Here is a 27,222-nt window from a genome sequence, read left to right as displayed (position 1 = left end):
GTGAGTTATATTGTCTGTGTGTTACGATTCCGGTATGGGACCTTTCTGTTCTGTGTCTCTGTAAAATTTAGTTTCATGCATTATTTTAGCAAGTTGGGGAACTCATAATAAAAGCCACCATTGAAAAAATATTTGTAAAAATTAAAAACCTTTTTTAATAAAGCCATGCTAGTGAATATTCTATCTATGTTTCATTTGCACCTTAATTCTGATAAATTGTGACTAAGAGTGAACTTGTTCAATATTACTTGCAGCATGATGGCCAGTCAACACGCAAACATAGTTTTAATTTGTGAATAATTCTGACTAGTTATGAAATTTACAACCAACTCGCTAACTGACTAGTAAGTCACTGTTGCGCTAAGTGGAAAAAAAAATAGTAATCTTGCTGACATCTAGATTTTATTTTATTATTATTATTTGAGTTCCTACCTTCATTTGAGTAATAACGTGCCTGCAAAGGATAGTATTTATCTAGAAAACAAGGATAAACAGATCCACCATGTTTCCTGGGCATAGTGATGTCCCGAACGGTTCGCTGGCGAACATATGCGGTGTTCGGTCCGCCCCCTATTCGTCATCATTGAGTAAACTTTGACCCTGTACCTCACAGTCAGCAGACACATTCCAGCCAATCAGCAGCAGACCCTCCCTCCCAGTCCCTCCCACCTCCTAGACAGCATACAATTTAGATTAATTCTGAAGCTGCATTCATTTTCTTTTTTTTTTCTTTTCTTTTTTTTGTATTTTTTTTTTGTGTTTGTGTTTATTATACATTATCCCCCATAGCCAATAACCTGTGTTTATTATACATTATCCCCCCATAGCCAGTAACCTGTGTTTATTATACATTATCCCCCGATAGCCAGTAACCTGTGTTTATTATACATTATCCTCCCATAGCCAGTAACCTGTGCTTATTATACATTATCCTCCCATAGCCAGTAACCTGTGTTTATTATATATTACCCTCCCATAGCCAGTAACCTGTGTTTATTATACATTATCCCCCCCCATAGCCAGTAACCTGTGTTTGTTATACATTATCCCCATAGTCATTTATCTTTGGACCCAGGGCCGGCGCATCCATAAGGCGGCACAGGCGGCCGCCTTAGGGCGCACGGGGTCTGGGGGCGCAATGTTTCAGTGGCCGCCAGGAGGGAAGCTCTCCCTCCTGCCGGCCACCATCTGGACCCCGGCGCGGCAGTGCTGTGATGTGATAAGGCGCGGCGAGGGAGTTCTAATCTCACCGCTCTGCTCCCTAGCGCGCTGTCTGCTGATGCCGCGGGAGCCAGAATATGACGTCATATTCCAGCTCCCGTGGTATCAGCAGACAGCCCGCGAGGGAGCAGATCGGTGAGATTAGAGCTCCCTCGTCGCGCCTGATCACAGCACTGCCGCGCCCAGCAGCCCCACTGGACCACAGGGAATGATCCATAATCCACACCAGCTCTCCAGGTAGGAAGGCTGGGGGGAAATTTTTTATTTATTAAAATAATTAGTGAATGTATGTCATGTGTCTGTGTGTGGGTGTCTGTGAGTGACAGCGTGTGTGTCTGTGAGTGACAGTGTGTGTGTCTGTGAGTGACAGCGTTTGTCTGTGAGTGACAGCGTTTGTCTGTGAGTGACAGCGTTTGTCTGTGAGTGACAGCGTGAGTCTGTGTGTGAGTGTCTGTCTGTGAGTGACAGCGTGTGTGTCTGTGAGTGACAACGTGTGTCTGTGTGTGAGTGTCTGTCTGTGAGTGACAGTGTGTGTGTCTGTGAGTGACAGAGTGTGTGTCTGTGAGTGACAGCGTGTGTGTCTGTGAGTGACAGAGTCTGTCTGTGAGTGACAGCGTGTGTGTCTGTGAGTGACAGCGTCTGTCTGTGAGTGACAGAGTGTGTTTGTGTGAGTGAGTGCGTCTGTGTGTGTCTGTGAGTGATTGTATGAGTGTGTGTGCATGTGATTGTATGAGTGTGTGTGCATGTGAGTGTATGAGTGTGTGTCTGTCAAATCAGTGAGAGTATGTTTGTGTGACTATCAGTGTGTCTGTCAATGAGTGTCAATCAGTGTGGGTCTGTCAGTGTCAATGAATGAGTGTGTGTCAGATCAATGAGTCTGTGTCTGTCAGTGACGTCTGTGTGTTTGTCATTGAGTGTGTGACTGTCAGTGTGTACAGAGTGTAGCAGAACGGAGCGCGGTACAGGAGCTTCTGTTTCCTGTACCTGGCCAGACTGACAGGAGGTGCTCACAGAGAGCACTCCCTGTCAGTCCAGCCGGATACAGAAAACTGAAGCTCCTTTAGGGGATTTCCTCCGCTCGGCAATGCAACAATAGAGGTAGGAGGCACACCAGGAAGGGGAGTGTGACCACTAAAGGGGTGGGGGGTGCAGCAAGGGACAGGGAGGGAATGGGAGAGAAACACCAAGGGACAGGGAAAAGAGGGGGGACAGGAGAAGAACACTAAGGGACAGGGAAGGGACCACTAATGGTCAGGGAGGGGAGAGAGGCTGGTTAAGAGGCACATAGGTGAAGATTTATTTATTTTTTTTGGGGGGGGGGAAATGCATCTTCGACTATGTACCTAAAAATCCAAGCACCGGCCCTGATTGGACCTAGGCAGCATGATGTCTTAGGCCGGCCCAGAGAGTGAGTGAGTGAATAATATAATATATATGTTCAGAAACATATTAGTAATATATGTAAATCGGGTTCATGCAAAGAGGGTGAAAAGGTATTAAAGAAAAACACACTTATTCTATCAAATTTACAAAGCCAAACTTTTAAAAGCTTTCCTCATTTCTTTCTCGGGATGAGGAATATATTGGTTGTAGACTAAGGATTTCCATCTGCCCAATATTTTAACCCCTTAAGGACCAAACTGGAATAAAAGGGAATCATGACATGTCACACATGTAATGTGTCCTTAAGGGGTTAATAATATGCACTGGAGTGTCAGTGTTGAAGGAGACCGAAGCTGCCCCTATTCTAAATGAAAGACCCGAGACATGGATACAACCCAATCTTAGGAGTAGTGTTCTGATGTAGAAGATGAATTTAGCCGCAGTCAGAGGGATTCAGTATGAGTAGTGGTGAAATGTGTGTGGCATGACTGAGTGTGGGTAAGTATTTTAACTGGGCACTAGTTCTAGGTGGGATAAAGTGGTATAGCGGATGGATGAGTAGTTTGGTTCGTTTTAGAGGTTTGTATAGAAAGTATATAGTGATTGTGACGAGAGCAATCTTGCCACATTGCATTGGAGAAGCCTGGTTGCCCGCCTGCTGCCTTTGGAATATGGACCAGACTTTAAAAAACTTTATTTTCCCTGCAGAAAGGCTTATTCGTGCCTTTCTGCCGGGGTGTTCGGTAGATTTTATCCACCGAACAAACTGCCCAAGGAGCGACCACCTGGGAGCTGGAGTGTGCCACCAATTTACCTCCCGGAAGATGTGGTTAACCGCAGCTTAATTGACGAATACAGGGTGGTCTTTGTTCGTTTACCGAACACGTGGTGGCAGCCATTTTAAAAGTCCCGAGCGGCCAGCGGTGTTCAGCGCTTACACCATGGATCTAAAAACAGACACTTATTTGAACGAACACCACTGAGCCGTCCGCAGCCTGGTTCTTATTCGTACAGATCTAACGAATACATGTTCATCCGGTACTTTTGTTATGTGAATGTGTTAACCCAGATAGCTATGCCATGGAGCCTATTCGTGTAATTAAAGACTTTGGCTTCATGGCAATTGAACTGTGTGAATAGGATCTGAGCGCTATTCAGTAGGTTTTTTTTTTTAATTCTTTATTTTTGCTGTGCATGTATAATTGACAAAAACAGTTGTCTGCATCAAATATCGGTATCATACAATATTTTGTTACTACGGTTCTTGGGGTTTTAGGTAGTTTGTCCGCACCATTTTATGTGTGGTGTTATCCGAGAGTAGTCTATCAAGGTCAGTCGGGGTGTAGCTTACGTGAGTTGTATAGTCGTACGGGTGAGTAGTGATCCGAGGGACCTGGCTTGTAGTGCTGGTATGCGGGCTGTAAAGTTGCAGGATATATGGGGTAGTTCTTCACAATAATGAATGTGTAGGGTCTGTCAGGCGTTCATAGTGAGATAGGGGTGCTCTGTCATGAGTGTGTGTCTGGCTTCTCGTATCTATTCTTTGGTATTGTGGCGTTGTGTCTCATGGCCCCTTTCCCTGCTGAGTGATGTGCCCCTTACCTTGGGGGTGTCGGGGGGGGAGGGGGGAGCGCACAAAACTATTCGGTAGTTTTGTGCGCTCAGATCCCAGCTATCTGGGGATGTGTGACATGTCTGTGTTTTATGTATAAAATATGACTTTGTGTATTTTAAAGTGTTTTTATGTTTTTGTGCTCACCATGTGCATAATGGCGATTTGCCTTTGTCCTGGGAGATAATTGAATTACTTCTTAATTATCTCCAGGGCAGAGGAGAGGAAGCCAGGATGCATTGTGGGAAAGTATTGTGACTGTATGTCCTAAATTGATACCTGTCTGTCTTTTGTTACAGTCTCCCATTTGGTCCCCTAGGGGAGTGTCCACCAAGTGGGAGACCTGCATAAATACTGGGCGGGTAGCCCATAATAAACCAGACCACTGCTTGACCCTCAACACGGAGCCTTGTCTCGTCTTTGGGGGGATTCACTGTATGCTGATAGAGACTGATTGCCAGGAGTGTAAGCCGCTTGGGAGCTTTTCATGTTCGTCTGCTAGCAGCTATTCAGGAGGTTCAGGTTCGGGTGTTTGGAGTGCTACCTTATTCCCTTGTATGCAGTTCGGGAGTTTGGTGCATTCACTTGTATTCAATTCGTGAGTTTGGTGTTTTACTGAAGCTGCATTTATATCTGAAAGGGGAATATCACCTAAACGGATTTTAACCCCTTGTCTGCTGAAACGGTCCGTTACAGTGATCAAGATTTTTAGCGATATCCAATATTTTTAAGGTGGTCCCAGTGCCACCACTTATATCTGGTGTCACAATAGCTTGCATTTAAAAAAAACTAAAACTTTTTTGACTGTAATATAATAGCAGTCAGTTTCCTTCACACGTGTGCGTTTCAGGGCCTGCCAGGGCACAGTGTCACACCAGTGCAACTCATATCTGGTGTAACAGTAGTGTACATTTAAAAAAAAAATACAGGGGGCTTGTTGTCACCTTTCGGGGACCCTTGGTGTTGTACGTGGCTAGGTGGAGGAAGAGACCTTCAATGACATCAGTGAGGACAAGGAACGGGACATGGCTAGCTTGGTATCCAACCTTGTGCAAATGGGGAGTTTGCGGTTGTGCAAATGGACTGTTTGCGGTTGTTTGCGGTGCGTTAAACAGGGAGTGTGGTCTGTCACTGTGAAGCAGGCGTAACCCTTACACTACCTGATCGATACAACATCATACCTGATGTTTTAAAGCACGTTATTCCAAACAATTTAGGAATGTTAGGTGATTTATGCCCCTTATGGATTAAAACCAGACTCTGCATCAACTATATAATTTTCCATGGGAGTTTTGCCATGGATCCCCCTCCGGCATGCCACAGTTCAGGTGTTAGTCCCCTTGAAACAACTTTTCCATCACTATTGTGGCCAGAAAGAGTCCCTATGGGTTTTAAAATTCGCCTGCCTATTGAAGTCTATGGCGGTTCGCCGGGTTCGCCCGTTCGCGAACATTTGCGGAAGTTCGCATTCGCCATTTGCGAACAGAAAATTTCATGTTCACGACATCACTACCTGGGCATAGATACATGTTACGCGGCCAGTTCAGGACCACTCTTCAGTATGTATGACAGAAATTAATTCACGAGGAGTGTGGCAGAAATTCATTGTGAATTTTATGAACTACTTGGATACTGTGGACATAGACTAAAGCTTCAAAACACTTTGAATTCCACTTCAAAACACTTTGAATTCCTGATAATTCTCCCTTTAGTAAATAATCCTGTGATCATAATATAAAACGCAAATTATTGTCTCTTAACTGGTTCTCTGCCTACTTCTCCCAGCACTTGTCATTGTTTCTTTCTCACCCACAAGCCATGGTTCTATCCTTGGTCGATTACTGCCTTCCTTGGTGAACTCATCAGCTCTTTTGGCCTCCAATATCACCCCTGCGTGGATGACGCACACATCTATCTGTCTTCTCCTGATCTCTCGCTGTCCCTCTTGATTCATGTCTCTGACTGCCTCTCTGCTATTTCTAACTAACATATTCTGCAGAGCTGTGCATTACGTAAACAAGACAAACAATTAGATCTAACCAAACATGTATGGCATACGGGAACAGGAGGTGAAGAGAGCCAAGGCCAAAAGAATTTACAATCTAAAAGATAAAGTATTAGCATGCCCCATCGAATTACACAATTGTTAATTGTTGTCCGCAATGCAGGCCTGATAACATTTCAATCTGTTAAACAGAACAGTATTTGTGTTAGGGGAGTAACTGCAGGCATGGCTGGTAGGAAAAACATAGTGGAGAGCTTTTAGATTATTTCTTTCAAAAACTACAAGAGACCCACTGTATCTAAAATAAACCATGTGAAGATTCTACAGTGAGGAGATGTCCTACTCTCCGAGGGCTCCTTAGTACACAGAGCTAATAGCAGAAAAATAAAAAGCACAAACACAAAGACAAAGAAAAAAAGGGAAACACAAAACTACAGAGAGAAAACCAGAGAGTAAATCAGCTTGCAATCTGGGCATATTTATACACAGTACCAGATCTCTCCCAGATATACCCAAAGGGATTATTCTGAATACAGTTTATGTAACGATTTCGATTTTATTTAAACAAACGATTTCGATTTATCACAATGTTTAAGTATTTTATTTAAACAAACTAATTTAGAACTATGATATCTGCTGTTAATTTTATTTGTGGATCTGAGATGCTCATAAACAACACACGTTACTGTTAGTTTTATTTTTGGGGAGCTCTGTGATAAACTCATACACGGTGCACAGTACTGTAGGTGTTACTCCTGTGAAGCTCTGTGATACAGTCATGTACACTCCACATTACTGTGCCTTTTATGTATGTGGAGCTGTGGAACATTACTATGAGTTATGTTGTTGTGGAGCTCTATGACACAATCTTACACACTGCACATTACCATGAGTGTTATTACTGTGGAGCTCTGTGATGCATTTATACTTCCCAAACATTACTGCCCTTTTATTTATTTTTTACTCTGTGATACACTCTACGCATAACTGTGCATTTTCTTACCGAAGAACACTGGGATACACTTATAAGCATGCTACATTACTATGAGTATTATTGTTGTGGAGCTCTGTGACACTTATATAGACAGTTCACATTCTACATACAGTTGTTGTAGAGCTCTGTGATATACTCATCCACATTGTCTAATGACTATGAGCTGTATTGCTGTGGAGCTCTGTCATACACTAATTAAGACTGTATATTAATGTGAGTTGTATTGTTGTGGAGCTTTGTAACACTCTTATATAGACAGTTCGCATTGCTGTGAGTGTTATTGCCATGGAGCTCTGTGATATACTCATCCACATTGTATATATATATATATATATATATATATATATATAATGGCTATGGCTATGAGCTGTATTGCTGTGGAGCTCTGTCACACACTCATACACACGGTATATTATTGAGAATGTCATGGATGTGAGCAAGACTCAGCCAATTGGCAGAGAGAGCTAGGCCACATCCTGCACAATCTACATATTTGTAACATGACTGGAATATTGAGGACTAATTATTTGTGATTATAATTTTCCTTATTATTATTTTGCATTGTTTTTATTACATGTCTTATATCCATAATACATTGGAAGTGTGGTCCTCTCCAAACCGTAGTACATCAATAAGTGCTATTATATATATTTCCTGATCAAACATGGTAGCATTACTACTTCCTCTATTCCCATCCCACTGACAGTAAAGGTTTATTTTCCTAATGGCCACTCAGCAACAATACGCCCCTCCTTTACGAAATAAAAATGAAAATACATGGAATGGGCATCAAGAGGTGGTGGTTTATCTCTTGGGAAATCATTAAAGTCATTGAGCCTAAAGGCCATGACTAGCTGTACTTTAGACCACTTCATCTCAGTGGGTGAAGTGGCCCTTTCATTTTAGCACTACAATGTAAATAAAGCATCAGAGTTTAGTACCAACTGCAATGTTCACATCGAATGGCTAAATACAACTCTAGTGGCTTTCTTCCTGATAACCACTAGAGGCGCTGCCTCTTCAAGGACCTAGTCAAACTCGGACTGGGAATCAAATGCTGTTAATATCAACATTTGATTTGAGGAGCGTGGTGTTTGTCCACAAGTGGCTAGTTCTACCAGAAGCAATGGATTGGAGGAGATCATATGTGATGTCAGCTTGGTTCCTGACATCACCAGAGGAGGAGATGGAGGCTGCAGTTGTGAAGTCCTGGCACTGGAAACGAGGTGAGAAAACTTTATTTTAAGTAATTTTTACACAGCAGAGGGGGATAGACAGGGATCTCATCTCTTTAAGGGAATCTATTGTCCCAAAATAACAATTGTTATTTTTGAGTCTATATGTTCCCTATATTCGAAGCATGGGCTTGTCACCAGTGGGGTGTCTTAGGGATCTGTACTTGGACCCATTCTCTTTAATATTTTTATTAGTGATATTGCAGAAGGTCGTGATGGTAAGGTGTGTCTTTTTGCAGATGATACTAAGATATGTAACAGGGTTGATTTTCCAGGAGGGATAAGCCAAATGGCTAATGACTTAGGTAAAATAGAAAAATGGTCAGAGTTGTGGCAACTGACATTTAATGTGGATAAGTGCAAGATAATGCATCTTGGATGTAAAAACCCAAGGGCAGAGTACAGGATATTTAATAGAGTCCTAACCTCAACATCTGAGGAAAGGGATTTAGGGGTGATTATTTCTGATGACTTAAAGGTAGGCAGACAATGTAATAGAGTAGCACTAAATGCTAGCAGAATGCTTGGTTATATAGGGAGAGGTATTAGCAGTAGAAAGAGGGAAGTGCTCATGCCATTGCACAGAACACTGGTGAGACCTCACTTGGAGTATTGTACGCAGTACTGGAGACCGTATCTCCAGAAGGATATTGATACTTTAGAGAGAGTTCAAAGAAGGGCTACTAAACTGGTTCATGGATTGCAGGATAAACTTACAAGGAAAGGTTAACCCTTTAGTGACCAGACCGTTTTTCAATTTTTTAGGACCAGGGCTCTTTTTAAATTTCTGCGGTGTTTGTGTTTAGCTGTACTTTTTCTCTTACTCATTTACTGTACCCACACATATTATATATAGTTGTTCTCACCATTAAATTATATTTCTAAAGATACCATTATTTTTATCATATCATATAACTTACTATAATTTTTTTTATAAAATATGATGAATTAATGAAAAAAATATATATTTTTCTAACTTTGACCCTCAAAATCTGTTACGCATCTACAACCACCAAAAAACACCCGTGCTAAATAGTTTCTAAATTTTGTCATGAGTTTAGAAATACCCAATGTTAACATGTTCTTAGCTTATTCGGAAAGTTATGGGGCAATAAATACAAGCATATGCTATTTACAGACCTTTTTCTTATTTTTTTATTAATGCAAGTTATATTGTAACACTGATATCTGTCAGGAATCCCTGAATAACCCTTTACATGTATATATTTTTTTAAATAAGACAACCTAAGGTATTAAACTTGGGGTAGTTTGACTCTTTACATGCAACCATTTTACTACCAATCTATCAAATGTAAAAAAAATAATAATAATTAGTGATTTTTTTTGACAGACATAGCAATTTAAAAATACATGTATGGAGCACTTTAAGGGTTACTGCCAAACAACACCCCAATATGTGTTCAGCAACATCTCCTGAGTACAGTGCTACCCCCCATGTATAGGTGTGTTGGGTTCTTTGGGGGGGTAAAATACCTTATTTGGAGGGTGCGAATTCCAGTTTTCCAACTTGGAATTTTCACAGCTGGTCATCATGCACCCATGTCCTATTTGAGACATTTTTGAAGCCGGCCAATGTAATTTACCCCCATAAAACCATATATTTTTGAAAAGTTGACACCCAAGAGTATTTCCAATGGTGCTATTTTATCACTTTCCATGCACTAATTCTACCACCAGTCTTTGTCAAACTCTTGGGTAATATTTTTTTTATGTTATTTTCTCTCACATTGTACTTTGGGCATGGATTCTCAGTTCCTGTTATGTGTTACTGCCAAAGAACACCCCAATATGTGTTCAGTAACATCTCCTGAGTACAACAGTGCCCCCAATGTATAGGTTTTATGTTTTTTTGCAAACTTATAGGGGTCAAATGTAGGGTTTTCCCCTTTTCCATGTATGCACATTGAAATCTGACAGATTGGTTTGCTGGGTCTGTGTTGCCTTTGAGACCGTATAGCAGCCCAGGAATGAAAATTAGACCCATCATGGCATACCATTTGTAAAAGTAGACAACCCACGGTATTCAAAATGGGGTATGTCCAGTCTTTTGCAGTAGCCACTTAAGCACAAAAGCTGTCCAAAGTTAGCGTTTTTATCTGTTTTTTATAAATGTTTTTTTTCTCAATTTACATTATATAGATATATATATATGCACACACACACACGCACACACACACACACACACACACATAATACATATATGTATATATATATATATATATATATATATATATATATAACAATGTAAAATATGTAAAATATATAATCAACACATGATCCTGAGGAAACCCCAGATGAGGGCTGAAACGTTGATATTTTTTTAATGGAATATTATCAATAAAGGAAATTTTTTTATCTTCAAAGACCGTGAGTGCAAGCCGTTTTTTTACATTGTTAGATTGTGGCTATGGCTATACAGGTACATCTGCGGTCCCTAACAACCATTTTTTGTCGGACGTACCTAGTACGTCCACGGTCGTTAATGGGATATTCATGGATATATATATAATTTCATTCTAAGTGTATTTTGATATTAATATATAGATATTAATATCAAAATACAGTTAGAATAAAATTACATATATATATATATATATATATATATATATAATTGTTTACAATTATTTGTATTCATTATTATTTTTATAATTATATATATATATATATGTGTGTGTAATTTTACTCTAAGTGTATTTTTGTATTAATATATGTATATATATATATTAATAAAAAATACACTTAGTATGACGTTATATATAACATATAGATATAATAAAATATATATATATATATATATATATATAGCTGCACTCACGGACTTATGAATTCAAATGGTGTTTATTCCATCGAAGGTAGAAAAAAAGAAGATCGACGTTTCGGTCCACACAGGGACCTTCCTCAAGATCAAGTGATACAAACATTACATAAAAAACATCTCAGATATATAGGACATTACATTAATTAGAACAACTTACCCCAGGTGATGTGCTTACTCGCCGGCGTTCACCGCTGAACACCGCGCATGCGCGCACTGCCTTGTGACCCTACGTTAACCCCCGGTCCATGCGTAATGACGCAACGTGTACATCGCTGTCATAGCAACGTGTGTAGACGTTGCCATGGAACCGCTGTGGAAGCTCAAATGAATCAAAACAGTGCCTGATCGTGAAAAAATTAGAAGTGAGATGAGAAATGGATTAATTTACATTCAATTAACTCTTAAAAAATGAAAAATTGAAAGAATGAAGGAAATGTAAACAATTAGTCAAAGGCAGATATTTAATCCCAGGAACCATTAAGGTTGGTAAATAGCAAGTTAGAGCCTATTGAGGTTTATAATTTATGGCGTGGGGAGTGTGTCTTATGGTGCTATCATAGCATATAGGAGTGTTGGATTATCTTAATCCTATCACACTTTAGCTTGGAGATTTACTCCTTTAACTTCAAATTCTGCCGTATTGAAAAAAGATTCACCTAAAGAACAAAAAGTCCCCTGATTTAGCTATATTACATTCTATGGTCCTAGGACGCCTAGTTAAACTACAATGGACCCCAAATTACCTTATTCCTACTTCGGGTAATATTCCGTGTGGTACTAAATTAGTATATATTAGTTTACATATTAGTCCCCAAAGTTATCATGAAATTATTGACATGGAGAGCCTGTGTTTCTATAGTTCCCATAGCATAAGGGCATCAATAAAGTTTAAAACTAATTGACATTTTCAAATATTCTTACAAAAAAACTTATTTACATAATATACATTCCTGTTGCAAGCAATAAATCAAATAAATGAATGATACGATATCATTTCATTAAGGCCTCTTGGTGAGACAGTGTCCAGTCTGAAGATCCAAAACGTTTCCCTATTAAGGAGTAACATCCCTCTGTCCCCACCCCTCCGGGGTTCAGGGATATGGTCAATGGCCGTGAACTTTAATGAGGAGAGGGGGTGCTTAAGCTCCAAAAAATGTCTTGCGACTGGTTTATCGCTTTTTCCATCCCTGTAGGCTGTCCGAATATTGGAACGGTGTCCCCGTATACGATCACATAGCTGTGTTTCGGTTTTGCCTATGTAAGATAGGCCACACGGGCATAGAATTTTGTAAATCACGAACATCGTTTTGCATGTAATTGTGAACTTAATGAAGAACTCTTCATTAGTGTGTGGATGGTGGAAAGAGCGTGTGGGAACCATATGGCTGCAGGTAACGCAGCCCAGGCACCTTACGCTGCCTCGTTTCTGTGTCTTCTCCATCTTCATATAGCTTTGTGTGGGGTCCGATTTTACCAGCATGTCTCGCAGGTTTCTATTACGTTTGTAACATATTAGTGGTTGTTGTTTAAAGATTCCAGGGAGTGTATTATCATGTGCCAGCATATTCCAGTTCTTCTTGATGATGTTTGATAGACTCGGTGCCTTGCTGTTAAACGTCATTGGACATAGTATTCGACTTTGAGATATCGCCCCCTTTCTTGGAGTATGATCTCTGGCTTGTTGTAGCGCTGTTTCCAAGTCCATTTCTTTATATCCCCTAGATAGGAATTTGTTCTTCATTTCCGCTAATTGTTCTTCCCTCTTTGCACAGGTAGAATTATTGCGTATCGTTCTTAGAAATTGTGCTTTGGGTAATGATGCCTTTAAATGTTCGGGGTGAGCGCTCCGAGCATGGAGGAGTGTGTTGCGATCCGTTTGCTTGGTATACAGTGAAAATTGAAGTTCATTTCCATCTGACCATATTTGTAGATCAAGGAAATGTACCCTCTCAGTACTAATTTCTGATGTAAATCGAATTGGTGTATCCAATTTATTTAAATTATCCACCATCTGTTGCGCTTCCTGAGCTGTACCTGTCCAAATTATTAATAGGTCATCGATAAATCTGAAAAAGTTCATGATTTTATCACCGTAGACTGGAAGTATGTAGGTCGTTTCAAAAATATACATATATACATTTGCGTACATGGGGGCCATTGCCGCCCCCATGGACGTGCCGGCAATCTGCATAAACCACTCATCTTCGAACCGAAAATAATTATTAGATAGTGCCAGTTCCAACATGTAGAGAATAAATTCTATATTTGGTCCCTTGTAGGATTTGGAGTGTGTTAGGACTTGGCGCATAGCCTCTATCCCCTGTGTGTGGGGGATTACTGTATAAAGGCTCTTGACATCCATGGTCATTAATATCACCTTTTTGCCTTGTAGTCGAATTGTTGTTAATGTCTTGATCAATGTAGGGGTGTCTTTGATACATGTTTCCAAATCGGCAACTGGTTTTTTAAAAAGATTATCCAACCACTTAGCTACCGGTTCCAAGACACCCCCCACCGCTGAAACAATCGGTCTTCCGGGGGGGTGTATTGGATCCTTATGTAGTTTAGGGATCGTATAGATAACTGGTATTCTGGGATGCTTCTTATATAGACATTCTGCTGTCCTTGGTTCAATATGTCCCGCCATCACTCCCATATTCAGTGCTTCCTCGATCCTTCTCTGAACCTCCTTTGTTGGGTCATTTTTCAATTGTTTATATGTCAACGGACACTGTAGTTGAGATTTTAGTTCTTTTGCGTAATTCGTGTATTGCATGACCACGATGCCTCCCCCCTTGTCTGCTGGACGAATTATGATGTTCTTGTCTTCAGCCAGATTCTGTACCAGTTTTTTCTGGTTTTTGGACAAATTTTGGGGATATTCTCGAGGTTTCAATATATGTGTCTTGGTTTCATTCAATACCGTAGACATATACGTTTTGAGGGATGGATTATTGGTAGCTGGATCAAACGTTGATTTAGGTCTTAGCAGTCCTTGTTGTTGGTCCTGTTTAAAATTGGAAATAGAGTTGGATTGGGTGGTTGTTTTTTTCTCATAATATTCTTTTAAACGTAAGTTTCTTCCAAAACGGAACATCTCTGTGTTCCATTGAAACAAATGTGGTTTGGCGGTAGGAACAAAAGAAAGCCCCATACTTAGAATTTTTTCTTCTTCAGGAGTAAGCCTTCTTTCTGAGAGGTTAAAGATAGGGATCACTTCCTTGGAGGTTTTGAGCGATTGCCCAAATGTTTTACCTCCTTGTCCTCTCCTGATGTTGCCTCGTCTTGGCTCTTTGAACGACTGCGCGTTGTAGTGGCTCCCCCTGTTGTTTCTAAAAAAACTTTTTGTGGTCGTTTAGAGGCTTCATTGTCTGAAGCGGATTCCCCCGAGGTGACGTCTATAGTGGGGATCCTTGGTTTCAAAATGCGTTTCTTTGGGCGTCTTTGTCTATATTGTCCCCCTGTTAACCACTTATATACGGTATGGTCTCGATAATCCTGTTGAACCCGTTCCAATTTCTGCTTCTTAAATTTTATTAATTCATTCTGGTATTTAGCTACCTCTTCCTTTAAGTTTTGTTGTAATTTGTGTCCTTCAGTGGTATTTAATAGAAGTGCATGTTGTGTTTCTATGTCCAAAATCTTTTGGCGTACATCTGTTAAATCAGATCTGACGTCTTTAATTATAATCAACATCAAATCGAGAGACGCTCTGTTTAATACTTGTGTCCATTCTCTGCAGACTTGCGATTTTTGTCTGCCTATTGTTGGAACATTCAATATTCTAAAACCTCTCGGTATTTGTTTAGATTTAAAATAATCGGAAAGAAACACTCCATGAAGATCTAAATCCACTGCTTTTTTATATAATTTCAACAATTGAAAATAAATGTCCTTATTGGTATAAGACGTGATCAAATCCAGACTGGATTTATCCCAAAGAATTGCCTTAGTTTCTTCTGGGGTAAATTGCAGAGTATCCGCATTCTCTGCAAAGGCCCCTGCTTGCAATAAAAAATTTCAATATAACTTAATTTCATGATAACTTTGGGGACTAATATGTAAACTAATATATACTAATTTAGTACCACACGGAATATTACCCGAAGTAGGAATAAGGTAATTTGGGGTCCATTGTAGTTTAACTAGGCGTCCTAGGACCATAGAATGTAATATAGCTAAATCAGGGGACTTTTTGTTCTTTAGGTGAATCTTTTTTCAATACGGCAGAATTTGAAGTTAAAGGAGTAAATCTCCAAGCTAAAGTGTGATAGGATTAAGATAATCCAACACTCCTATATGCTATGATAGCACCATAAGACACACTCCCCACGCCATAAATTATAAACCTCAATAGGCTCTAACTTGCTATTTACCAACCTTAATGGTTCCTGGGATTAAATATCTGCCTTTGACTAATTGTTTACATTTCCTTCATTCTTTCAATTTTTCATTTTTTAAGAGTTAATTGAATGTAAATTAATCCATTTCTCATCTCACTTCTAATTTTTTCACGATCAGGCACTGTTTTGATTCATTTGAGCTTCCACAGCGGTTCCATGGCAACGTCTACACACGTTGCTATGACAGCGATGTACACGTTGCGTCATTACGCATGGACCGGGGGTTAACGTAGGGTCACAAGGCAGTGCGCGCATGCGCGGTGTTCAGCGGTGAACGCCGGCGAGTAAGCACATCACCTGGGGTAAGTTGTTCTAATTAATGTAATGTCCTATATATCTGAGATGTTTTTTATGTAATGTTTGTATCACTTGATCTTGAGGAAGGTCCCTGTGTGGACCGAAACGTCGATCTTCTTTTTTTCTACCTTCGATGGAATAAACACCATTTGAATTCATAAGTCCGTGAGTGCAGCTTGCTTTACTTCATTTATCTACAATTTAACTCCCTGGAAGTCTGGCACCCGGCAAGCCTCTTAAGGCACTATTGTATACTTTGAGCGTGAGTGCTGAGAACTGTTGTATTTCTATATTCATTATTTGGAGTCAAAGGGAAAACTCCTCTCATGCACCAGCATTTTTCATATATTGTTTAAAATTTATTACTCAAGAATTCTAGTTACTTTGCATTGTATTGGATCTTACCAGGATTAAGAAATGGATGATGATTTTTTATTGCAAGCAGGGGCCTTTGCAGAGAATGCGGATACTCTGCAATTTACCCCAGAAGAAACTAAGGCAATTCTTTGGGATAAATCCAGTCTGGATTTGATCACGTCTTATACCAATAAGGACATTTATTTTCAATTGTTGAAATTATATAAAAAAGCAGTGGATTTAGATCTTCATGGAGTGTTTCTTTCCGATTATTTTAAATCTAAACAAATACCGAGAGGTTTTAGAATATTGAATGTTCCAACAATAGGCAGACAAAAATCGCAAGTCTGCAGAGAATGGACACAAGTATTAAACAGAGCGTCTCTCGATTTGATGTTGATTATAATTAAAGACGTCAGATCTGATTTAACAGATGTACGCCAAAAGATTTTGGACATAGAAACACAACATGCACTTCTATTAAATACCACTGAAGGACACAAATTACAACAAAACTTAAAGGAAGAGGTAGCTAAATACCAGAATGAATTAATAAAATTTAAGAAGCAGAAATTGGAACGGGTTCAACAGGATTATCGAGACCATACCGTATATAAGTGGTTAACAGGGGGACAATATAGACAAAGACGCCCAAAGAAACGCATTTTGAAACCAAGGATCCCCACTATAGACGTCACCTCGGGGGAATCCGCTTCAGACAATGAAGCCTCTAAACGACCACAAAAAGTTTTTTTAGAAACAACAGGGGGAGCCACTACAACGCGCAGTCGTTCAAAGAGCCAAGACGAGGCAACATCAGGAGAGGACAAGGAGGTAAAACATTTGGGCAATCGCTCAAAACCTCCAAGGAAGTGATCCCTATCTTTAACCTCTCAGAAAGAAGGCTTACTCCTGAAGAAGAAAAAATTCTAAGTATGGGGCTTTCTTTTGTTCCTACCGCCAAACCACATTTGTTTCAATGGAACACAGAGATGTTCCGTTTTGGAAGAAACTTACGTTTAAAAGAATATTATGAGAAAAAAACAACCACCCAATCCAACTCTATTTCCAATTTTAAACAGGACCAACAACAAGGACTGCTAAGACCTAAATCAACGTTTGATCCAGCTACCAATAATCCATCCCTCAAAACGTATATGTCTACGGTATTGAATGAAACCAAGACACATATATTGAAACCTCGAGAATATCCCCAAAATTTGTCCAAAAACCAGAAAAAACTGGTACAGAATCTGGCTGAAGACAAGAACATCATAATTCGTCCAGCAGACAAGGGGGGAGGCATCGTGGTCATGCAATACACGAATTACGCAAAAGAACTAAAATCTCAACTACAGTGTCCGTTGACATATAAACAATTGAAAAATGACCCAACAAAGGAGGTTCAGAGAAGGATCGAGGAAGCACTGAATATGGGAGTGATGGCGGGACATATTGAACCAAGGACAGCAGAATGTCTATATAAGAAGCATCCCAGAATACCAGTTATCTATACGATCCCTAAACTACATAAGGATCCAATACACCCCCCCGGAAGACCGATTGTTTCAGCGGTGGGGGGTGTCTTGGAACCGGTAGCTAAGTGGTTGGATAATCTTTTTAAAAAACCAGTTGCCGATTTGGAAACATGTATCAAAGACACCCCTACATTGATCAAGACATTAACAACAATTCGACTACAAGGCAAAAAGGTGATATTAATGACCATGGATGTCAAGAGCCTTTATACAGTAATCCCCCACACACAGGGGATAGAGGCTATGCGCCAAGTCCTAACACACTCCAAATCCTACAAGGGACCAAATATAGAATTTATTCTCTACATGTTGGAACTGGCACTATCTAATAATTATTTTCGGTTCGAAGATGAGTGGTTTATGCAGATTGCCGGCACGTCCATGGGGGCGGCAATGGCCCCCATGTACGCAAATGTATATATGTATATTTTTGAAACGACCTACATACTTCCAGTCTACGGTGATAAAATCATGAACTTTTTCAGATTTATCGATGACCTATTAATAATTTGGACAGGTACAGCTCAGGAAGCGCAACAGATGGTGGATAATTTAAATAAATTGGATACACCAATTCGATTTACATCAGAAATTAGTACTGAGAGGGTACATTTCCTTGATCTACAAATATGGTCAGATGGAAATGAACTTCAATTTTCACTGTATACCAAGCAAACGGATCGCAACACACTCCTCCATGCTCGGAGCGCTCACCCCGAACATTTAAAGGCATCATTACCCAAAGCACAATTTCTAAGAACGATACGCAATAATTCTACCTGTGCAAAGAGGGAAGAACAATTAGCGGAAATGAAGAACAAATTCCTATCTAGGGGATATAAAGAAATGGACTTGGAAACAGCGCTACAACAAGCCAGAGATCATACTCCAAGAAAGGGGGCGATATCTCAAAGTCGAATACTATGTCCAATGACGTTTAACAGCAAGGCACCGAGTCTATCAAACATCATCAAGAAGAACTGGAATATGCTGGCACATGATAATACACTCCCTGGAATCTTTAAACAACAACCACTAATATGTTACAAACGTAATAGAAACCTGCGAGACATGCTGGTAAAATCGGACCCCACACAAAGCTATATGAAGATGGAGAAGACACAGAAACGAGGCAGCGTAAGGTGCCTGGGCTGCGTTACCTGCAGCCATATGGTTCCCACACGCTCTTTCCACCATCCACACACTAATGAAGAGTTCTTCATTAAGTTCACAATTACATGCAAAACGATGTTCGTGATTTACAAAATTCTATGCCCGTGTGGCCTATCTTACATAGGCAAAACCGAAACACAGCTATGTGATCGTATACGGGGACACCGTTCCAATATTCGGACAGCCTACAGGGATGGAAAAAGCGATAAACCAGTCGCAAGACATTTTTTGGAGCTTAAGCACCCCCTCTCCTCATTAAAGTTCACGGCCATTGACCATATCCCTGAACCCCGGAGGGGTGGGGACAGAGGGATGTTACTCCTTAATAGGGAAACGTTTTGGATCTTCAGACTGGACACTGTCTCACCAAGAGGCCTTAATGAAATGATATCGTATCATTCATTTATTTGATTTATTGCTTGCAACAGGAATGTATATTATGTAAATAAGTTTTTTTGTAAGAATATTTGAAAATGTCAATTAGTTTTAAACTTTATTGATGCCCTTATGCTATGGGAACTATAGAAACACAGGCTCTCCATGTCAATAATTTCATGATAACTTTGGGGACTAATATGTAAACTAATATATACTAATTTAGTACCACACGGAATATTACCCGAAGTAGGAATAAGGTAATTTGGGGTCCATTGTAGTTTAACTAGGCGTCCTAGGACCATAGAATGTAATATAGCTAAATCAGGGGACTTTTTGTTCTTTAGGTGAATCTTTTTTCAATACGGCAGAATTTGAAGTTAAAGGAGTAAATCTCCAAGCTAAAGTGTGATAGGATTAAGATAATCCAACACTCCTATATGCTATGATAGCACCATAAGACACACTCCCCACGCCATAAATTATAAACCTCAATAGGCTCTAACTTGCTATTTACCAACCTTAATGGTTCCTGGGATTAAATATCTGCCTTTGACTAATTGTTTACATTTCCTTCATTCTTTCAATTTTTCATTTTTTAAGAGTTAATTGAATGTAAATTAATCCATTTCTCATCTCACTTCTAATTTTTTCACGATCAGGCACTGTTTTGATTCATTTGAGCTTCCACAGCGGTTCCATGGCAACGTCTACACACGTTGCTATGACAGCGATGTACACGTTGCGTCATTACGCATGGACCGGGGGTTAACGTAGGGTCACAAGGCAGTGCGCGCATGCGCGGTGTTCAGCGGTGAACGCCGGCGAGTAAGCACATCACCTGGGGTAAGTTGTTCTAATTAATGTAATGTCCTATATATCTGAGATGTTTTTTATGTAATGTTTGTATCACTTGATCTTGAGGAAGGTCCCTGTGTGGACCGAAACGTCGATCTTCTTTTTTTCTACCTTCGATGGAATAAACACCATTTGAATTCATAAGTCCGTGAGTGCAGCTTGCTTTACTTCATTTATCTACAATTTAACTCCCTGGAAGTCTGGCACCCGGCAAGCCTCTTAAGGCACTATTGTATACTTTGAGCGTGAGTGCTGAGAACTGTTGTATTTCTATATATATATATATATATATATATATATATTTGTTAATTTATAAACTTTATTTTATTTTTTATTTGTAACTTTTTTAAAAAACTTTTTTTTTAACTTTTTCACCAGCAGAGGGACTGCCTGTCAGTTCAGGCAGTCCCCCTGCTGGCAGCACTGTGGACACCTATTGCGACCATGTAAACGCTCTTTTAGAGCGGTCACATGGCGCCTGAGGGTCCTAAATTGGAGAGGGGGGACTGTCTGGGCTGAGCATAAGGCTATCCTAACTATAAGATAAGGCCAGAGACTAATTAAACTATTTAGAAACTTGGGCAGACTAGATGGGCCGAATGGTTCTTATCTGCCGTCACATTCTATGTTTCTATCTCTAGCACAGTGATGGCTGTAAATCCTTGCGAATGTAATCCTAACGATGAAGTAGCATTAATCTTCATGGTACACAGAGCCATTTGTGATTTAGCACATAGCAGAAAATAGATTAATATGGGCATCACAATGCTTATAATCTGATATTATTTCTATTCTAGTGTTGGAACTTGGCAGATTTCCTCCAAATTTCAAGATGTACCTCAAGAAATATTTCGAACTGAATTTGAGGTGAAGGAATATGGTACGTTTCCAATACAATTAGCAAGCACTAGGTAAAGTGATACATTTGCAATTTTTCATGTTTCCAGATGCAGATGTTTCAAATTGGACAGCACCGTAATATGTAATCTAAAAAAATTTTTATTGATTTTTTTGAGGTAGAGAAGTTTAGTACATACATGGATACTTCAAACTGGAGATAATCTATTTTGTATGCATTATGTACATACTGAATTAAAAATATGGAAAAAAAATGTAAATAATGACAAAAAAGTTAATATAAATATATATATATATAAAAAATCTATAGTCACATTTGACATTTCAAAATTGTTGCAAACCCACAACTTTTACAGAATCTGTAGAGAGATCTGTTCACACGAGAAGGTAATTTGGCTAGTTAGGATGCTCAATGACAGAGTTTAGCATACCTCTTAACATTCTGTACCCCAACACATTTTGCAGTACCAGCAATAGCAGTATATAAGGCTTCTGAAATACGTTTTGAAAACTTTTCAAATGATTTATCTACAAAAGTCACCATTAAAGTCAACGGTAAATTTTGCACATAAATCATATGGAAAGTTTTACAGTAACAGATTACGATCAAGGTTAAACACTTTGTTATTATTATTATTTGAAAAGCTTAACACGAAAAATTCACTCAAGGCAATTATTCTCTCTGAAAAAACAAACAAATATTAAATAGTGTCAAAATACCTCAGATAAATACCACATAGTGTCAGTTTTGGTGACCTCTATTAAACTTAGAGGTCAAACACTCTAAATAGTGAAAACGTTATTATTATTATTATTATTATTATTATTATTATTAATATTGCGATTTATATAGCACCAACAGATTCCGTAGCACTTTACAATATTATAATAGGGGGGTTTAACTAGAAATAGGACAATTACAAGAAAATCTACAGGAACAATAGGTTGAAGAGGACCCTACTCAAACAAGCTTACAGTCTATAGGAGGAGGGTTGTAGAACACAATAGGACAGGAAATAGCAATCAAATAAGTTGGGAGTGAAGCAGAGCTGGAGGAGAGAATAGAGTGCTGCCTTTTAGGAGAGAGCAAGAGAGAGGTATGCGAGGTAGAGTGTACTCTGGGAGGCCATAAGCTTTCCAAAATCGATGTGTTTTAAGGCACTTCTTAAACAAATGAAGATTAGGGGAGAGTCTGATAGCGGTAGGCAGGCTATTCCATAGGAAGGGAGTCGCCCGCGAGAAGTACTGCAAGCGTGAGTTGGTCATATGTGTGAGAGCAGCGGACAGGATAAGGTCACGGGCAGAGCGGAGAGATCAAGAAGGAGCATACCAATGGATCTGTGAAGAGATATAAGAGGGGCTAGAATTGGTCGATGCTTTCTAGGTATGGCTTAGAATTTTGAATTGACTGCTATAGCATACAGGAAGCCAATGTAAGGACTGACAGAGGGATAAGGTGTGGGAGGACCGACTAGAGAGGATAATCAGTCTGACTGCAGCATTCATTACATACTGTAGTGGGGCAATACAGCTTTTGGGAAGACCAATTAGGAGAGGGTTACAATAATCCATGCAGGAAATTACTAGAACATGGACAAGCTCCTTAGTAGCATCTTGCGTAAGAAAGGAGCGGATGTGGGCTATGTTTTTAAGATGGAATCTACAGGACTTGGTAACATGCTGGATTTAAGGCTTAAAGGTGAGGCCAGAATCAAGTATGACACCATTCAAGGATGGACTGATGTGGATACCACTAACTTGAAGGCACAGCGAACGAGGAAGATCAGTATTAGGAGAAGGAAAGACAAGGAGATCAGTTTTAGAAAGATTTAGCTTCAGAAAGCAGGAGGACATCCAGTCAGAGATGGAAGGAAGGCAAGCAGTGATATGTCACAGGACGGCAGGGGAGAGGTCCTGGGAGGAGAGATATATCTCGGTGTCATCAGCGTACAGGTGGTAGTGGAAACCAAATGAGGTAATAAGTTCGCCAAGAGAGGTAGTATAAAGAGAAAATAGACCAAGGACAGAGACTTGGGGGACTCCAACCAAGACAGAAAGAAGGGAGGAGGTATCATTAGAAAAGGAGACACTGAAAAAGCATTGGGAGAGATAAGAGGAAAAAGAGGAAAACCACGAGAGGACAGAGTCACAGAGACAGAGTTTGAAGAAGGAGAGCATGATCAACGGTGTCAAAGGCAGCAGAGAGGTCAAGAAGAATTAGTATGGAGTAGTGGCATTTGGATTAAGCTGTGATTAGGTTGTTGGTAACTTTGAAAAGAACAGTCTCAGTAGAGTGGTGGGGGCTGAAGCCGGATTGAAGAGGGTCAAGGAGAGAGTTGGAATTGAGGAAGTGAGACATACGGGTAAAGACAAGTCTTTCCAGAAGCTTTGAAGAAAAAGGGAGCAGGGATATGGGACGATAGTTAGAGGGGGAGGAAGTGTAAAGAGATGTTTTTTTCAGGATAGGTACCACAGTGGCATGTTTAATATCAGCAGGGACAATGCCAGAAGAGAGATAGCAGTTGAAGATGTTTGTTTAGGAAGGCACAAGACAAGGGGAGAGAGATCTGATAAGTTGAGATGGGACAGGATCAAGCGGTCAAGTGGTGGGGCAAGAGGAAAGGAGAAGCGCAGCCACCTCTTGGTCTGTAGCCGGGGAGAAAGTCTGAAGGGTAGGAAAGGCATGGTGGGGAGGATTCTTTCCTTGGCTGTTCAATCTTGTCGATAAAGTAGCATGCAAAGCTATCGGATGTAAGGTTAGTTTGAGGGGTGGCCACAGCAGGCCGAAGAAGAGAGTTAAAGGTGTCAAAGAGACACATGGGATGGCGGGAGCATGAACTAATGAGAGAGGAAAAGTATGATTGTCTGGCGAGGGCAAGGGCTGCACTGTATGAACACAATATGAATCTGTAATGGAGATAGTGTGCCTGGGTGCAAGACTTGCTCTAGGAGCGCTCAGCACAACAGGAGCATCTTTGCATGTAGCCTGTTGATTTAGTATGCCACGAATGGGGGCGTGTCCTCATCGAGGTGCATGTTTGGAGCGAGGCTTTTGGAAATAACCAATAAGGGACATGAGAGAGAAGGGATGGATAGCAGTTGTAAATCAATATCAGCTGACAACTGCTGGAGGTCAATAGAATTAAGGTTCCTCCTGAGTTGAGGGGGATTAGGCTGAGGTTGTTGGGGTATTCGAGCGCAAATGATAAGAGGTGGTGATCAGAGAGAGGAAATGGAGTGTTGCAGATATTAGAAACTATACATGCATAAGAGAAAATTAGGTCGAGGTTATTGACAGCTACTTGGGTGGGAGAATTAGCTCACATGCGATTGAACATTAAATGTTTGTGAAATTTTACTTCCAAAATATATTACATTTCTAGACATATCATATACCATCCTTTGATGACTAATTAATGTATTTGTACTTTTTAACTGCACTGTAGTTGTGTTAATTCTATAGTCATTATTAGAAGCAAAGGGTACACAAAATAAGAAAGAAGGAAATTGCAATTGGAACATATCGCAAAAATGTCTCTGGTTCTTGAGGTGTACACAATAATTATAGCATACTTGGTCTTCAAAAAGTCTTCAAAAGGTTAATAAAAAAGAAAAAGATAAAGAAACACTACATCTAACTATATTTGCCTCTAGTCAAATTTACTTTCACAGGCAACACAAAATGTCCAGGCTTTGTAGCTGGTACATGACTGAAGCATTTAATGAAAGTTGAATAAAAGTGCTCACATAGTGGTGAGTTTGACTTATATTCCATTATCCTGTATTTGAACATTGGTTGGTAAGTAAGCCCTCTCCTACCATAAAGAGCACTTACTAATTAATTCGTATACAAATAGGTTGAGTCATTCTCAAAAACCAGCAGTCAGTTATTGAGAGCAAAACGATGTCATTATAAAATAAATGTTAGGACGAAATTTTATTTTTAATAATATTCTCCTGTTACTTGGGCCTTTAAATGATCATTCTAATTGTCTTTTCCTTTCAGTGCTGCCAAGTTTCGAAGTGACACTGCATATGGATCAGAACTTTTTCTATATAGACGACAATGAATTGTCCGTGAATATTATGGCAAAGTGAGACCCTATCTCTCTACATCCTCCATTCAACGTACAACTGGGGACATTCTAAAAAAATGTTCAACATATTTTAATCTTCATTATCCAAACAATAACCTTTGTCATATATTACACTGCTACATTGGTAGATCTAGGTCTTTATTTCATGTTTGATGTCAACATATTTCTCTATCTGATGTCACTCATAACGTCAATCAGGTAGATAAGAAATAGTCAATGAAGACACCACGGGACAAGGGATGGATTTACTCTACTTGCCATCCAAAGTCCAGTTTCCTCAATGCCCCCCACCCCCACTATGTATATATATATATATACACACACACAGTTATATGATTAGTCTGGGGCAAGATTTAATGGTAAATATGACTAGGTGGGTGGTTGAATGATAAGTGGAACAGGACCCAATGACTATGATGCTCCTCTCCTGCCTGCCATCCAGAGACTGTGGGCTCAGTGGCCTTATGAGAAATCCAGCCCTGGCTAAAGTAGAGCCACGTCTATAGGGGTTCAAGGGCCAACTGTAGATTTGCCCCCTGGGAAACACAAATTACTGAACATTGCATACACCTGACCTGGCTGCTATGTATTAATAGAGGGTAAAAAATATGAATTGGATATGGGTTATTGATTTTATTAGCATAGTACTTAATTGAATTCATTTAAATACGTATCAGAAATGATTCCACCCTGTTAGAATTTGTTTTGTTTTTTTCAAAAGATGTAGCTACAAAAATTCCTAAAGACTTCTGTAAATGAATTATTTGGAAAGTGTTTTTCCAACAGAAATTTGTGATGCTGATTCAAACAAATTCAATTGATGTACGACTGTGATCATTTGAAAACCTTATCCAAATTAATTAAGTAGACGATAATCAAATCCCAGTCATGAAACTTGGAAATTATTAAAGAAAATCTTAGAGAAGATATAGAGTTGTAAAAAAAAAAAATAAGAAAAAAATAACCTATGGAAAGATTTTATTGATTACAAATTAAAGAAACAAAAATTATGATAGATCCACTAATATCCTAAATGAGAATATTTGGGATTACAATGAAAGGGAAAAACCAATCTACTGGTGATGTGAGACCCCACTAACACTCAATGATTTTGAGATATATATTTCTCTGAAGGCTTTTATTAGATCTTCTTTTTCTTTCTCAGGTTCTTGCATGGAAAGCCGGTGGAAGGTTCTGGTCACGCAATTTTCGGGGCTTTGATTGACAATGAAAAAAGGAGTATCCCAGAAAGCTTGACCAAAATAAATGTACGAGATCTAGAGAAATGTATTTATATATCTACCACGTACTTGACATCAAACAGAAGTCTAGTTTCTATGTTTCTAGTCCTGAAATGTCCCCCTTTCTGTTGTTAGGAGGTTAGGGGGGGCAGGAAAGGAAATCAGGGGAAGTAATATGGATCACCCATGCCTCAAAAAAGTATCAGGGATGTCTACAACAGAGGTGGAATTATGTGAAATAATGTTTTTCAATGGAAAAACGTGAGTGTGTTTGAAGGGTGGGAATGTAGCCAAGCACATCGTAGCATCTGAACACCTTTAGATTCGAGCACTGTACTAGAGTCCTGTTAACTAGCAAACAAACAACAAAAGGATCAGTGCTTATTGACAGAAAACTGAACAGGCAGCAACCCAAATAATAATCCCTCACAAACCCGTAAAACATCAGAGAAAGAATAACAAAAGAAAGGGCTGCGCCAGAGTAAATACAAATGATAAAAGTGTATATGATAAACAGAGACTTATACAAACAATATAAAACAATGTAGTAGTCCAAAAAGTATATGTAAAAAGTACCCTTAAGGTAGTAGTATATGCAGGTAAGGTATGATTGTAGAGTGACCAGAAATCCTTTATTTAAATAAAATACAATAAGTAATAATATCCATAACACGTTTCACCAATAGGCTTTATCAAATGGAAGAAAGGAAAATACATCCTGGCTAGCTGAGGTATA

General features: G+C 39.5%; 1 protein-coding gene across 2 annotated transcripts in view; it reads left to right on the top strand.

Moving 5' to 3' along the window:
- The window catches only part of LOC134603560 (complement C3-like), a 104,592-nt gene that overhangs the window by 13,650 nt on the left and 63,720 nt on the right, over positions 1 to 27,222 (top strand). For both annotated transcript variants that reach the window (XM_063449652.1, XM_063449651.1), the window contains exons 6-8: positions 21,088 to 21,170; positions 25,155 to 25,242; positions 26,411 to 26,513. In XM_063449652.1, coding sequence (XP_063305722.1) covers positions 21,088 to 21,170; positions 25,155 to 25,242; positions 26,411 to 26,513 — 274 coding nt within the window. The remainder of the gene's footprint in view (positions 1 to 21,087; positions 21,171 to 25,154; positions 25,243 to 26,410; positions 26,514 to 27,222) is intronic.

This window comes from Pelobates fuscus, chromosome 3 (assembly GCF_036172605.1).
Source record: "Pelobates fuscus isolate aPelFus1 chromosome 3, aPelFus1.pri, whole genome shotgun sequence".
Classification (NCBI taxonomy): Eukaryota; Metazoa; Chordata; class Amphibia; order Anura; family Pelobatidae; genus Pelobates; species Pelobates fuscus.
The sequence above is the reverse complement of the archived record's forward strand: the minus strand, read 5'-3'. Positions and strand labels throughout refer to the sequence as shown.